This window comes from Plasmodium fragile (genome assembly GCF_000956335.1).
Source record: "Plasmodium fragile strain nilgiri unplaced genomic scaffold supercont1.100, whole genome shotgun sequence".
Classification (NCBI taxonomy): Eukaryota; Apicomplexa; class Aconoidasida; order Haemosporida; family Plasmodiidae; genus Plasmodium; species Plasmodium fragile.
Window position 1 is genome coordinate 41,814 of NW_012192680.1, and position 13,850 is coordinate 55,663.

The window sequence follows — 13,850 nt, forward strand, 5'->3', positions numbered from 1 at the left end:
TGTGTTTTTTTTTTGGTTTTTGTTTTTTTTTCACTACTGTTATTAGTGCATATGTGTTGCGTGCACACTGCTAGATTCACCTGTCTCTGAACTTGGGTTAGGACTAATGGGTGCCTTTGCCCGCTCCTTCTCGTCCTGCGCCAGGAGTTTTGTGACTTCTGGTGTCATGCCTAATACCTCATCCGAGGTAGTCTCACAACTAATGGAGACACCTGGAGATGGGCCGTTACTACCAGGACATGTCGCCTTACCTGGAGATGTTGCTGCCGGTGCTGTAACTGGGGTAGTGTCGTCCTTCTTAGGCGGCTGTGGAGCTGCGGGTAGTGGTGATGTGGTTGCTTGATCCTCTGTTCCACTAGGCCGGCCTGGTGGTGGCGCAGGTCGGGGTGGTTGTACGGGTCCCGCAGCTGCCCCTGATGCGGGATCCGCCTGTGGTCCGGTTGGACCTGCTTCACCCTCTGCTCCAGTTTCTCCCTGTGGACCAGCTGGTCCTGCATCACCCTTGCGCCCTAGTTCTGCTCCTGCTGGTGGTGCCGGTGCTGCATCACCTTGTGCTCCGTTTTTCCCTTCTTCTGGTGCCGGTTCTGGTGGTGGAGCAGGAGGTGGTGGTGCTGCTGGTAAGACTGGGGATGCAGGTGCTTGTGGTTGGGAACCCCCGTCCTTTCGTCCAGGTGTGACATCTGCCCTTCCCAGGTTTGATGTATCTGCTGATGTTCCTGATGGTGTGGTGCCTGTTCCCTGTGGTCCGTTACTTGCTTTTTCTTTCCCTGAAGCCTTCGGAGAGGAGTCCTGGCCTGTCTTGTTGCTCTGGTCTGATGCTATAGGATAGAAGACAGATGGTAGATGATAAAAAAAAAAAAGGACACAAGTGGCACAGAAAGAAGGGGGCCGGGACGGTTCGATCAGGTAGTGGCAGGGTAGGGTCGGCTGCATGCGTCGATGCAGTGGGTCGATGTACGACTCGGTGAACTTGGACTAGATGGTAGCCGTACAACTTTTATGTTGTTGCCGTCATGTCGTCTCCGCTGCCGTGGGCACTCATCTCCGGCCGCTCCGCAACCGCTACCGCTACCTCTGCCGTCGTGGTCGACCCCGCTGAACGTCAACGAAGTGTGGTGCTGTGCCGCCGCGTGCGTGCGTGTTGCTGTTGGCGGCGGTGCCATTCATATTCGGCCGTATAGGTAGCGGCCGTATGATGCGTGTGCTTATGAGCCATATTCTTACCGTTCGGTGCCGCCTTTGCCTTGTGTGCAATTTCCTCTTCTACCTTTTTCTTTAAGTCCTCAATGGTCTTTTTTGCCGCCTCCACTACCTCCTTTTCCTGTTCTTTTATTTCAGTGATTTTCTTTTCGTCCACTTTACTGTTGTCATCGTCCTTCCTCTTGTTTGCTGTATACTCCTTCCACTTCGTATTACAGTCTGCCCCCCCTTCTATTTGCTCCATGCCTTCCAATATTTTGGTTTGCTGCAACAACCAGTTTACTATGTCCAAATTTACTGCGTCTACGTGCTGTTTATTATGTCCATACCCACACATTGTGCACTTCCCTTCCATTACAGGGCCCCCCAGTCCTCCGTGTCCATGTTGCTCGGGACTCTTCATCTGCTTGAATGCTATACCGGCATATTCTGTACCTCTTCTCCACTTTTCTTGCTGTGGACAATACCTGTGTCTCAGTAGGTGTCCAAATACATTCACTACTTCACATCTTAGGCTATTCTGTTCTTCCGGATCCATTTTCACTGTGTCGTTCCTATCCTGCTTTGTGGCTGTCCACCCATTTGCAAAGCCTAATGCAAGAGTCATGAATCTGCATCGTACTACGTCCGCCACTTTTTGGCCCATGTAATGGACGTTGTCCTTGTCTATATCATCCCAACCTGCATTATAACAGTTGGCACCATATGCTTGTTCTTTGTCTTTGTGTTCATCCATGTATTCTTTAAAATCTTCCAACACTTTATTCAATTTTTGCAGATGGTCTTTCTGTATTATGTACATGAAAATAGAGGGATACGTATGTTCACCTGTCAAGCACATTGCAATTTCCGGAAACATGCACTGTCTTATATCTGCATGCACCCTATGGACCAGTTCTACGGTTCTCTATGCCTGTTTATTCCTCCTTCTTGCTCTTTCCGTGCTCACTGTCTACTCGAACTTACATTATGTGGCTGCACCACGTACACTGGCTTATGCTTCCACTCCGATAATCTGTCCCCTTGACATTCCCCTGCTGGGGCCGTCTTCGTTCCTTCCTTCGGTCCGGCAGCGGCATCACGGCCCTTACCAGTACCACCACCACCAGATGTTGCCGTCGTCGTTGACGTCGTCCCCCCCGTCCCCGATGACGGTGGTGATGCCGGTTTCGCCGCTACTGGTTTGGCCGCGGCGGCTGGTCTTGGGCTTCCTTGGTCCCCGTGTCCTGATGTCGCTGGAAGGAAGAAGAGGAAGAAGGATGAAAAGATGATAAAGGAGAACTGGTAGACAGGGGTGGTGGCTGGCGGGGCGGCCTGTTCGGATGCGTCGGGTTAGGTGGACGGTAGCAGTACAACTTTTATTTGTTGTCGCTGTCATCTCGTGTCCGCTCCCGTCGCTACATACTCGCCGTCCCGCTCCGTCCTCCCTCGTGCAGCTCGGTCGCTCGCCTCCGCCGCTTCATCCATCGGATATTGCCCCTGGGCCCACTGTTCCATTGCACTTGTTTTGGCCTGCCCGAATGTTCATGAATATGCTTTCTACCTGCGTCCTGATGATTATTCATTGTACGCAGCATGCACTTACCATTGAAATGTGCTTTGCCTTGACTTCCTGCACATTGCGTAGCGTGTATGCCCTCGTTTGCGCGCTGTTCCGTGGCCTGTATCCTACGTGTCCAGTCCTGTCCTGCACACGACGAATCGCGTGCAGCGTCCTGCACTCTGTCCGTAACAGTTCTATCGCTCAGCATCCATTGCGTAATTTTCGATTCAGGAATAAAACCCCCTACGCATGTATTCCCAAATTCCCAATTCACACACTTCCTGCTTCTGCTTGTGCCTTGCATTTCATTTACATGTTCGTCCACGGCGTTCAGTGCATGTTCGCGAATACGCTGCTCCCAGCATGCGAGCTTCATTATTTTCCTTATGTATACACTGCCTATTATACACTTCATTGCGTCCTCTATCTGTTTCATATTGGTGTTTTCCCGTCGTTGATCGACTGTTGAACCCTCACCGTTTAACCCGTCGATGTAGAACATTATTCGTGCAAGTAGTGCACACCTAGCTTTGTCCTCTTCACTTACTGGTTCATTTCCGGTTTGATACGTACTGCACAATGTTTCAGGTATGCCGTCCTCCTTATCGTTCTCCCCTTTCATGTTCTTCGCAATCTCTTTTTGCAATGCTTCCATTTTTTCCCACATCGCTGTCTGTTTTGTGCAAAATGAAGAGGATGAACATATATGTATATATATGGCTCATACGTGCTCGGTTCTTTTGCGCCCATGGAACGTTATACCATATATGCATTGTTCTATATACATGGTATCCAACACCACTGTGCACCGGTTTTACCCCTATATGACTCCACCATATTTTTGTACACTTACATTAATTTGTATGTCTGTCTTGGCCCCTCCCGCTCCATACTGTTGGACCCACGTTACCCTTAGCTTTGAAATAAAGTCCGTACCTTTCGGACCTCTCCAGAATTCATCCTACATTACGAATAAAAAGTAAAAAAAAGACAAAGAGACAAGAAAAAAAAAACATAAAGAGAAGGGGATTATGCGATATTCCAATGTACACTATACCGGCACGTCCGCCGGGGCCACACAGTATGCTCACACGCTTTACAAAAACATTTATGCACCCCATTACTCGTGCTGCTGGTTCCCCATACTTGTCGTGTGTTATAATTGCACTTACAGCATCCGCCATCGGCTTGTCTTTACTTGTTGTTTCTTGGTCTAGTGGTGATTTTGCGTATGGTGGCAGCCTCGTTTGCTCGGAGAGACCATGTCTCCCTCCGTTCTTACACTCGGCTACTTCGTCGAATCGTGGTTACACTGGGCTACTTCGTCGAATCGTTGTTACACGCGAGCCGCGTTGGTCGACGCGGTTGCTCGGAGAGACAATCTCCTCGTTCATGCACGCGGCTACTTCCTCGGACAATCTCCGTTTACCCGGCCGCGGTGGTCGACGCCTTTGCTCGGAGAGACAATCTGCTCCTCCTTCTTACACTCGGACAATCCTTGGTCGAATCCGTCTTGCACGCGGCTACAATGTGCTTTACCCGGCCGCGTTTGCTCGGAGAGACAATGTCTCCCTCCGTTCTTACACTCGGCTACTTCGTCGAACTGCTTCACTCGGCCTGCGTTTGCGCGGAGAGACCATGTCTCCCGCCGTTCTTACACGCGGCTACTTCGTCGAATCGGGCCTCGAATGCGTCTTACGGTAGGCCGCGTTTGCTCGGAGAGACAATCTCTCCCTCCTTTCTTACACTCGGCTACCTCGTCGACAATCGCGTTTACCCGGCCGCGTGTGCTCGGAGAGACAATCTGTCCTTATACTCGAATGCGTAGGCGCATGCTATGTGTGTTGTGCACTATACCCGTAGAATGCACGTGCTCATCTTTTAATAATGAATGTCCCATAAAGGAGAATTCTGCCCCTTCATATTATTCATTTAAATCTACATTTTATATGCATTTGACGTGTACCACCCTGTCCCCATAGTTATATTAATAGAAGTTGAATACACAGAAAAAGAACAAAACAAGGCAAAAGTAAGCACAAGCATAACAGAGCAGAAAAAAAAAACGTATGGAATAGTACAAACAAGAAATATACTATGTATATCACATAATGAAGTAAAAGTGGCCTACGGTTAGCATGCGTTATTTCCCATTCATATGCGCCGTCATGCGAATGTCAGAGCTTGTGCAATAGTTCATCCACATATAACTGCGTCTGCTGCAAACGACATTCGAGCTCGCACTCCTCAATGATTAATGCAAGGAGCAGCATCCATATTGTAGCGGTTAACCGTTTTTTCATGTAAGGTTGCGGATGCAGTTGCTGTTGTGGTAAATGTCGCACTTTCAAAGCTGATCCGCCTTCCAGTGCTCCTTCTACTTTTAATTCTTTTTCTACAGGTGGCCCCTGGTCTGTTACAAATGTGGTGGGTTTTTCATCTACTGTGTGTATGTGACTCACTCCTTCCACCGTTCGTATCTGTTCCGGCATGCCGTCTTCCTCTGTTACTACTCCTGACTGCGCGATATTACTCCATAGGTATTGGAACCACGCCTCCTCACCATATATATTCATAAGCTCATGTTGTTGCGCTACCCATTCTTTCCACAACCGCAGTTTCATCATCGGCACGGTTGCCGCGTCACGGAACTCACGGTGCGCGGAGACGACGTTGTCGTCGTTTGCCGCCATGTGTGCAAGCAGGTATTGTTTCCAATCCGCTGTTAATTGCAAAAACCACGGCTGCGTCGTGCACGCCCGCAAAATATGTTTGTTACGCTCCATCCAAGTGATCCATTGTGTGCAGTACGACGTCGCGTCCTCGGGACCAGTAGCGGGACTCTGTTCTGTTGCGGTATGTATGGATTCCATACAACTCCATGGGTCGTCCTCATTAGGTGAGAATGTATCCGTTTCCGTGGGATCCCGGGTTTTCGAGTCGTCTGTTGTCGAATCGGCGGTTGTCGAATGGTCGGTTGTTGAATCGTGGGTTGTTACAGAGGCGTGCGAGGTAGAAACATCTAAGATATTGTTATTCGTTTCCTCGTCCCGCATCAAATCCTGCGCAAACTCCTGTGCAAACTCCTGCACGACAATCTGCAAATAGTCGTCTTTGACGTTTTCCCATGCGGTCGCTTCACATTCGTTGAGCAGTTCTAGATGTAGCTCGATGATCGTGCGCTTATGCACGCGTGGATGACGTCGTCGTCGGTCGGCAAATTTATCGCGACGTCGTGCCCTAACCATCGTGTACCCGTAATCGGGTGGCGGTAGGTCGCCGCGTTGTAGATGGTCTAGAATTTCTTCGTCGAGTGGCGGTGACGGCACGTCACGAACGGTTCGATATGTTCGGCGCCGCTTGGCGAGGTGCGCAAAATACTAAGCAAAGAAAAAGGGGGTAAAGAGCAGGGTGAGGACGGTAGGATAAAAGGAGTGAACGCGGGTGTAGGAATATATTGGTTATAACGATCATATATGGTAACCCGTAGGGATGTTCTGAGGTATAAACATCCTGCACATGCGGCATGCCCGCATTGGCGTGTATACTTACCTTCCATAGGGAATAACCAAGAAGGGCGACGGTGACGGAAGCGAGAAAAAACAGGACGGGAGTAGTGGCGGTAAGGACCGTGCCGGTTAGGTCTGGGACAGCATAGTCACCTGGAGTTACACCCGATGAACTGACTGTGCCAGCTGCTGGAACCGGTGGCACGAATCCTCCTGTGGCACCGTGTATGTTGAGTGCAGGTGAAGCAAGTTCAAGTTCGAACTGCTTACGGTCTGTCGGGGATGTTGCAGCTGATGCTCCAGATTTTCCGTTCGACGATGGCCTTAATCGCATTGTGCCGGATGCCGATGCTCCGGCACCTGTCGTGCTATTTCCCCATGGGTTCTTATCTACCCATGAGAAGTCGTCGTCACTGCCTTCTCCGGCTCCATCAGCACCGCCCTTTCGTTCCCCACCCGACGCACCATTCGGTTGTGGTGCAGGTGCTGGGTCTGCTGATGATCCTGATGATCCCTGTGCTGGCGTCGTTGGTGTTGCTGCTGGTGCGGGTCCTGATGTTGGTTGTGCTGATCCGGCTTCTGTCCCATTCTTACTCTCTGTATCCTTGGATGCAGTATTACCTATATGTTTAAGGGAAGAACAAGCATAAGTGTCAACAGTGAAGTTTGTTACGATGAATGCATGGTTCGTTGGCCATACGGTTCCAACCGATCCTTGACAACAATGTCACGGTTGCCCACATGGTGCCACGGGGACGGAGGGGACGGAGGCAGGCGGCGGGGAGACGGGGCGATGGGGCAGGGTGGCACTCCGGGAAAAGACTCTCTCTCTCTCCCACACAACACACACAACACAACACACAACACACAACACAACACACACAGTGTGTGTGTGTGGCGACATCTGGCTACGTCTACATCCCGCTGCCGACCAGTCGCTCGCTCTCTGCGCCCCTGGGCTTCATTCGACGTTTGGGTTCTCGCTCTCCGTGTTGTCTCTCCCTGGCTCTGCGGAAAATTGTGTGAGTCTGTGTGTTGTTTTTTCGGTCTAATGGTACGTAGGGTGCGTATGTGCACTATGATGCATACGACTTGTTACCTGGTGCAGGATCAGGGGGAGGCAGGATTGTACTGGGTGGAACTCCTAACTCCTTGTCTGAGGTACACCCGAAGCTTACGCTAACACCGGATGCGCTAGTATTCGTACTGGTGGAACTCTCTGTACACGTGTTACCTGTTGGTGGTGGTGGGGGTTGTTGTCCAGGTCCTGGTCCTTGCCCTACTGGTGTGCCTCCTGCGACCGGTGGTTCCGTTGGTGTTTGCGCTGGTGGAGGTTCTGGTGGTCTTGCCTCTTTCTTCTTCTCCTTCTCCTTCGCTGCAAATGAACCAGGAAGAACGATGGTAAAAAGATGATAAACAACAAAAGGACACAAGTGGTACAGAAAGAAGGGGGCCGGGACGGTGGGGTCAGGTAGCGGCCGCAAGCGGACGGTGTTAGAAGAAGAAGAAAGAAAAGAAAACGAAAGGAAGGAAATGGTCGGTGTGGTGTGGTACGGTCGGGTCAGGTAGCGACACGGAAGGTCGGCTGCATGGATCGATGCATCGGTACGATGCAGTGGGTCGAGGTGGACGCAGTGTACTCGGTGAACTGGGCTAGATGGTAGCAGTACACTTGTATGTGTTGTTGCCGTCACGCTCCGTTATCTCGCAGCCTGTGCATGCCTCGTCCGTTTCCTCGTCGCCGCTACACGGTACGCTCGTCGCGCCGGTCGTGGCCTCCACTTTGCTCGGCTCAACGAGGGGGTGGCGTTCCGCCGCATATCCGTATGTGGCCGTGCCATGCGTGCGTAGTATTCGTGTGCAGCCGTAGTGGTCGCATTCGTGCTTTCTCCCATCGCTCCTTACCTGTCGATCCTGTTGTTGCAGCCGGCACAGTAGTCGTCGTGGCGGCCTCCCCGTTTTGGTCATCCTTCGCTGCAATAAAGGAAGAAATAGGAATTACAAGGGTTAGTATGTACGTTTTGTGTTCGTGAAAGGACACAGGAATGAACGTCGTTCACATTTGTCCATCGTGTGTCGCGTTGCACTTTGCACCTCCCCTTTTACTTCGAAACGGTCTGTAGTTGTCGTGTGTGTACTTATCCGTCCTGTTGCGTTCGAAGCTGTCTGAGGATCCCCAAACCTCGCCTGTCTCACCTAATTCCCTCCTTTTCGCGTCTTCCCGGTCTCGTACTTCTTGCTGTACTTGTTTTCCGATTGCCGTCAATAGTTCCCTCATCTCTCCCTCCAAGTTTTTCACCATCGTAACAATTCGCAATCTCCCCGCATCTGCTACATTTGCTTGCCCCTTCCCCAGGATGTCCTCTAGGTTCCATTCGTCCTGCCACGGCGTCTTGCACAGTGTATTTCCTGTTATTTTATGTATTGCCTTTTTGAGTGTACTATTTTGCCCTAACCATAGTTTGACTTTTTCATTTAACTTAACTTCCCTTATTTGCACATCCGAAGATATGTTTCTACCACATGTTCCCTTCTTTATTAAACCTCCCCCAACACCGTCCCCCTGTCCGAATTCTACCATCGAGTACCATGCATACAATGTGGCCCACCTACTTCTGCACACGGATTCGTGTAATACTTGACTGAACATATGTACTATTATACAGCGCAAGTGCTCCCTTATGCTTTCATTGGTTGCATCCTCCTTTGGTCTAACTTGTTCTGCACGATTCCACCCATTCATGAAATATAATGCCCCTACCATAAGTACGCATACAATTTTATCGCCCACCGTTTGTCCTACTCCGCGCACACCGGCGGGGTATTTCTGGTGCTCCCATCCTGCGTTACCACAGGGCGTTGCATACGATATTATGTCGTCATTCTGCATGTAGTCCACAAATTCCGCCATGACCTCTTTAGTCTTGTTCCACACCATTTCCTACAATGTAAGAGAAACACAGGAAATATATACATGCGCATTTGTGCTTGAATGCTATGTGCCCCGATGTGCTGCATTCTCACGTGTACCAATAACAGCAGGGCACTGCACGCCCCGTGTTGCTGTTCTATGCATGTATGTGCCTACCTCATACTTGTCCTGATCGGGAATCCCCGCGCGGATTACCCATTGCGCCAATGCATTCGCCAAATCTACCGATCCCATATTACTACTGGTCACTGAAATACACGGTACCCGTTATAAATACCTATACATTACTATTATTCGTATTGTTGTTATATTAAATGAAGTCGAGGTGGCGTCCAATTTTAGTCCCTAATACAGCTTCAGTCTGTGTGCACTGCTGCGTGCGTGGCAATCAAATATTCCATAAAAACAGAAAAAATGAAGCACATAAAGGTAGAAGCCAGCATGGACCCAAACCAAAAATGTCAAAGGGAATTTCAAATACAGGGCACAGGGAAGAAAAAAAACAAGAATAAAAGTAACGAGAAGAACTGGAAAAACCAAGTACTACGACGCTACCTACTCACGCAACACCGTCATGAATAACACCCCCCGCCCTTTCTACACCCTTTTTTCACTACACGCCTTCACACACACTGTCTCTCTGTGTGCGTACACAACCAAACCGCAGTAGCGACAACAACATCAATGCTGCTGGCGAGGTTGCTGCCTTCGTGGCCGCCTTCTTGCCGGCGTTCTTCCCTGCCACATAAGATGTGTGTTGCTGCCTCCCCGTCCCGGGGCTACTTCGTCGAATCCTTCTTACACTCGGCCGCGTTGGTCGACGCGTTTGCTCGGCGAGACAATCTCTCCGCCTTCGTACACGCGGCCGCGGTACTCGGACAATGGGTTTACCCGGCCGCGTTTGCGCGGAGAGACAATCTCTCCTTATACGCGAATGCGTAGTCGCATTCTATATTAGTGCTACACCATACCCTTCGAATGCAGGTGCTCATCTTTTAATAATTCACTTCACATAAAGGAGAAGACTACGGCGTCATATTATTCATGTAAATCTACGTTTTGTTATGCATTTAACCGGTACCTCCCTGTGCCCATAGTTATATTAATAGAAGTGGACTACACAGAAAAAGAACAAAACAAGGCAAAAGTAAGCACAAGTACGCAGAACAGAGCAGAAAAAAAAAAAAAGAAGGTATGGAATAATGTAAACGGGAAATACATTATGTATACCACATAATGAAGTAAAAGTGGTGTACGGATAGCATGCGTTATTTCGCATGCATATGCGCCGTCATCCTAATGTCACAGTTGCTCCAATAGATCATCCACATAATACTCCCTCTCCTGCAAACGACATTCGACCTCGCACTGTTCTATGACTAATGCCAGGATCAGTATCCATGTTTGAGCGGTTGCCCGTTTTTTCATGTAAGGTTGCCGATGCAGTGGTTGTGACCGCGGTACATCTCGCACTCTTAGAACATCTGCTGTGCCCATTACTTTGTCCACTGCTAAGGCTGCGTCAACTCGAGGTGCTTGGCCGTTGTGCGATACTGCCGCCTGCTCTACACTATTCAACAAATGTTGGCACCACTCCTGCGCGTTATACATACACATTTGCCGATGTTGTTGCGCTACCCATTCTTTCCACAACCGCCTTTTCTTCCTTGCCGTGGATGGGATATTGCGACGCTCACCTAATGCAGTGTGCCCGTGGTCGGCGTTTGCCGCCATGTGCTCGCGCAGGTATTGTTTCCATTCCGATTTCAATTGCAGAAACCACGGCTGCGTCGTGCAGTCCCGCAGAATATGTTTGTGTTGTTCAATCCAGGGAATCCATTGGGCGCAGTACGACGTCGCGTCACCGTGGTCGGAATAGCCATGTTGTTCATCGTCTAATTGTATGGTCTCCATACAATGCCATCGGTCCTCTTCGTTAGATGCAGAAGGGTCCGTTGCGAACTGTATGCTGTCCATACAACTCCATGCATCGGGGTCATGCAATGGGCATGCGTCCGGTCCGTCGGAATTGGTGGGTGGACACTGCGTTGTCGCATCGTCGTTTGGTGAATCGAGGTGCGCAGCACACACCGTGGAACTACTATAGCCCTGGCCGCACCGCATCAAATCCTGCGCAAACTGCTGCACGACAATCTGCAAATAGTCGTCTTTGACGTTTTCCCAAGATGCCGCTTCACGTTCGTGTAGCACTTCTAGATGTAGCTCGATAAGCGTGCGCTTATGCACGCGTGGTGAGCGGCCTCTACCGGATGTTGACGCAGGTTGCGTATCCCTAACCAGGGTGTACCCGTAATCGCGTGGCGTTAGTTCGCCGCGTTGTAGATGCTCTAGAATTTCTTCGTCGAGTGGCGGTGACGGCACGTCACGAACGGTGCGAAACGTGCGTCGTCGTTTGGCGACGTAGGCAAAATGCTAAACAGAAAAAGGGGGGTAAAGACGAGGGTGGGCACGGTAGGATAAAAGGAATGAACGCGGGTGTAGGCGTACATTTGTGCTAGAATGATCGTACAAAACATCCCATTGGGAACACTTTTCTAATGGTACATATGACGGATGCTCATATACGGTGTCGCGTCGTATGTGCGTTGTGTGTGCGCTTGTGTGGATGTGTGCTTACCTTCCAAAGGGAATAACCCAGTAGGGCGACGGTGACGGCGGACAGGAAGAAGAGTACGGGAGTAGTGGCGGTAAGGACGTCGGCGGTTAGGTCGGGTCCATCAGGACCGCCATGACTCGGAGGTCCTTGTTTCATTAATTTTTCATTGTCTTCATTCAGTGTGACATGTTCCCGCTTAAGGGGTACGAATCCACCCCCAGGAACATTGGGTCCCTTGGGAATCATGTTAGCTAAGTCAAAATTAGGTAGTCCAAAGTTGGATGAACTGGAGGCCGAGTCACCTTGCTGTCCTCCACGTGTTCCTGTGTGACTGCTTCCATCACCCGATACTGCCGTGGAACCTGGTCCCGAAGAACCAGGATTCTGGATCTGCGTGGAGCCAACACCACCCGCAGAGTTACCAGGCGAGGTGGAATCCGGCCCATTAGGGCATTGGGGACTGCTTTTGTCAAATAAGGTGAAACCGCATCTTCCTGTATCATATTCATCGTCCGATATACCTGAGCAAGGGCTACTCTTTTCGGTGTTGGGTTGCTTCACGGAGGAAACATCCTTGCCCGCAGTGTCCGCAGCCTTTGCTCCTTCCTTCTGTTCATTCTCCTGATTTGGTTTTTCTTTCGCTTCATCCTCATTAGTACTTGCCACAGGATTCACATCCTTAGGATTATACCCGGCCTGATTAGACTTGTCAGGTTGAGTGGCGTCTGTTGTTGAATCCACTGTTGTTGCTTCACCTGAATGGTTGGACGAACAAATGGGAACAGGATGACACTCATGTTTTGTGCGGTGATTGGTCCCATGGTTGACCACACGGTCCGTCGTTTAAGGTTGACCCGTGTATTGGGACGGCGTGGCAGGTGCCACTCCGGGAAAAGAGTCTCTCTGTCCCACACAACACACACAGTGTGTGTGTGTGTGTCTGTCTGTGTCGACGTCGACGTCTACATCCCGCGGCCGACCCATCGCTGTCGCTCTGCCGCTGACGCTGCCCATCATTCTCATTCGACGTTTGGTTTCTGGCTCCGGAAAAGTTGTGTGTTGGTTGTTTTTTATTTTATTTTATTTTTTGTTGTTTCTTCCTTTCCGGACTGTGCATTATTCGTACCTGGGGGTACTACGGGAGCAGTAAAGGAGGTCCCCGCCGATACTTCTATGGAACGGGAAGCTCCGTGGACACCCACAGGACCCTTTCCGTCGTATTTTTCGGAGCCGTCCGGTTGGTTCACTCCTGTCCCTGCGTTTGCAAGGTCCTCCTGCTTCTGAAGACAATCAAAAACCTTGTCATGGTCAGTCTCATCCTCACTGCATTTCTCTTTGTTCTCCTCAGGCTTTTTCTTGGAGTCCCTTAATGTCTTACCTTTGCCCTGTGAGGTTCCTTCCGCAGATGAATCTGCTTTTGACGGTGGTGAATGCGCGTCCGTTCCCTCTTTTGTGGGTGTAGGAGGTGACGGTGGTGGTCCTGGTGGCGGAGGTGGTGGTCTTGCTGGTAATACTGGAGATGCCGGTGCTTGTGGTTTCGTGACCGCGGGCTTGCGGGCCGCCGGTCCTCCAGCGCCTGCAAAAAGGAGAAAGATGGTAGACACATGATAAAAAAAAACAGCACACAAGTGGTAGACAGAAGGGGCGGCATGCTGCGGTCAGGTAGCGGCGCGGTAGGGTCGGCTGCATGGATCGAGATGGACTCGGTGGACTCCGCACTGCGTGAACTGGGTGAGGAGGCAGCAAGCGCACGGTGAGGTGAACTCGGTCGACTGGGTCGGGATGGATGATAGCAGTGCACGTATTTGTTGTCGGCGTCATCTCGTCTCCGCGGCGTCCGTCGTCGCCGCTACCGCTGCCGCTGCCGATGCCGTCGTGGCCGCGCCGCTCAACGTGAACGAAGTCGTGTGCCGTGCTATTGCACACCGCTGGTGGCTGTGCCGCCGTGTGTGCGTTGTTTCCCGTTCGTGTTGTTGCCGTGGCGCCCCGTCTGCGTTGTTGTGGTGCCGTTGCGTTGTTCCGCCACGTGCGCGTTGTGTGCCCGCCGCG

The 13,850-nt window shown here is 50.8% G+C and overlaps 3 protein-coding genes across 3 annotated transcripts in view; all 3 read right to left on the reverse strand.

Annotated features, from left to right (window-relative positions):
• AK88_05183 (uncharacterized protein) overlaps positions 1-3,398 on the reverse strand; it is a gene marked incomplete at both ends in the record, with an annotated part of 7,221 nt that extends 3,823 nt beyond the window's left edge. The window contains 4 exons of the mRNA XM_012482785.1: positions 81-818; positions 1,225-1,987; positions 2,167-2,435; positions 2,786-3,398. Coding sequence (XP_012338208.1) covers positions 81-818; positions 1,225-1,987; positions 2,167-2,435; positions 2,786-3,398 — 2,383 coding nt within the window. The remainder of the gene's footprint in view (positions 1-80; positions 819-1,224; positions 1,988-2,166; positions 2,436-2,785) is intronic.
• A 1,522-nt stretch (positions 3,399-4,920) lies between these two features.
• Positions 4,921-9,418, reverse strand: AK88_05184 (uncharacterized protein; the record flags this gene model as incomplete). The annotated part of the gene is made up of 6 exons (XM_012482786.1): positions 4,921-6,123; positions 6,296-6,873; positions 7,352-7,627; positions 8,158-8,226; positions 8,359-9,193; positions 9,341-9,418. 6 exons carry the CDS (start codon positions 9,416-9,418, stop codon positions 4,921-4,923), a joined length of 3,039 nt encoding a protein of 1,012 aa, XP_012338209.1.
• A 1,068-nt stretch (positions 9,419-10,486) lies between these two features.
• Positions 10,487-13,246, reverse strand: AK88_05185 (uncharacterized protein; the record flags this gene model as incomplete). Its single annotated transcript, XM_012482787.1, has 4 exons — positions 10,487-11,617; positions 11,823-12,556; positions 12,768-12,842; positions 13,009-13,246. Coding segments are annotated over 4 exons (2,178 nt in total), but the record flags the coding sequence as incomplete, so codon positions are not given.
• Positions 13,247-13,850: the final 604 nt, after the last annotated feature.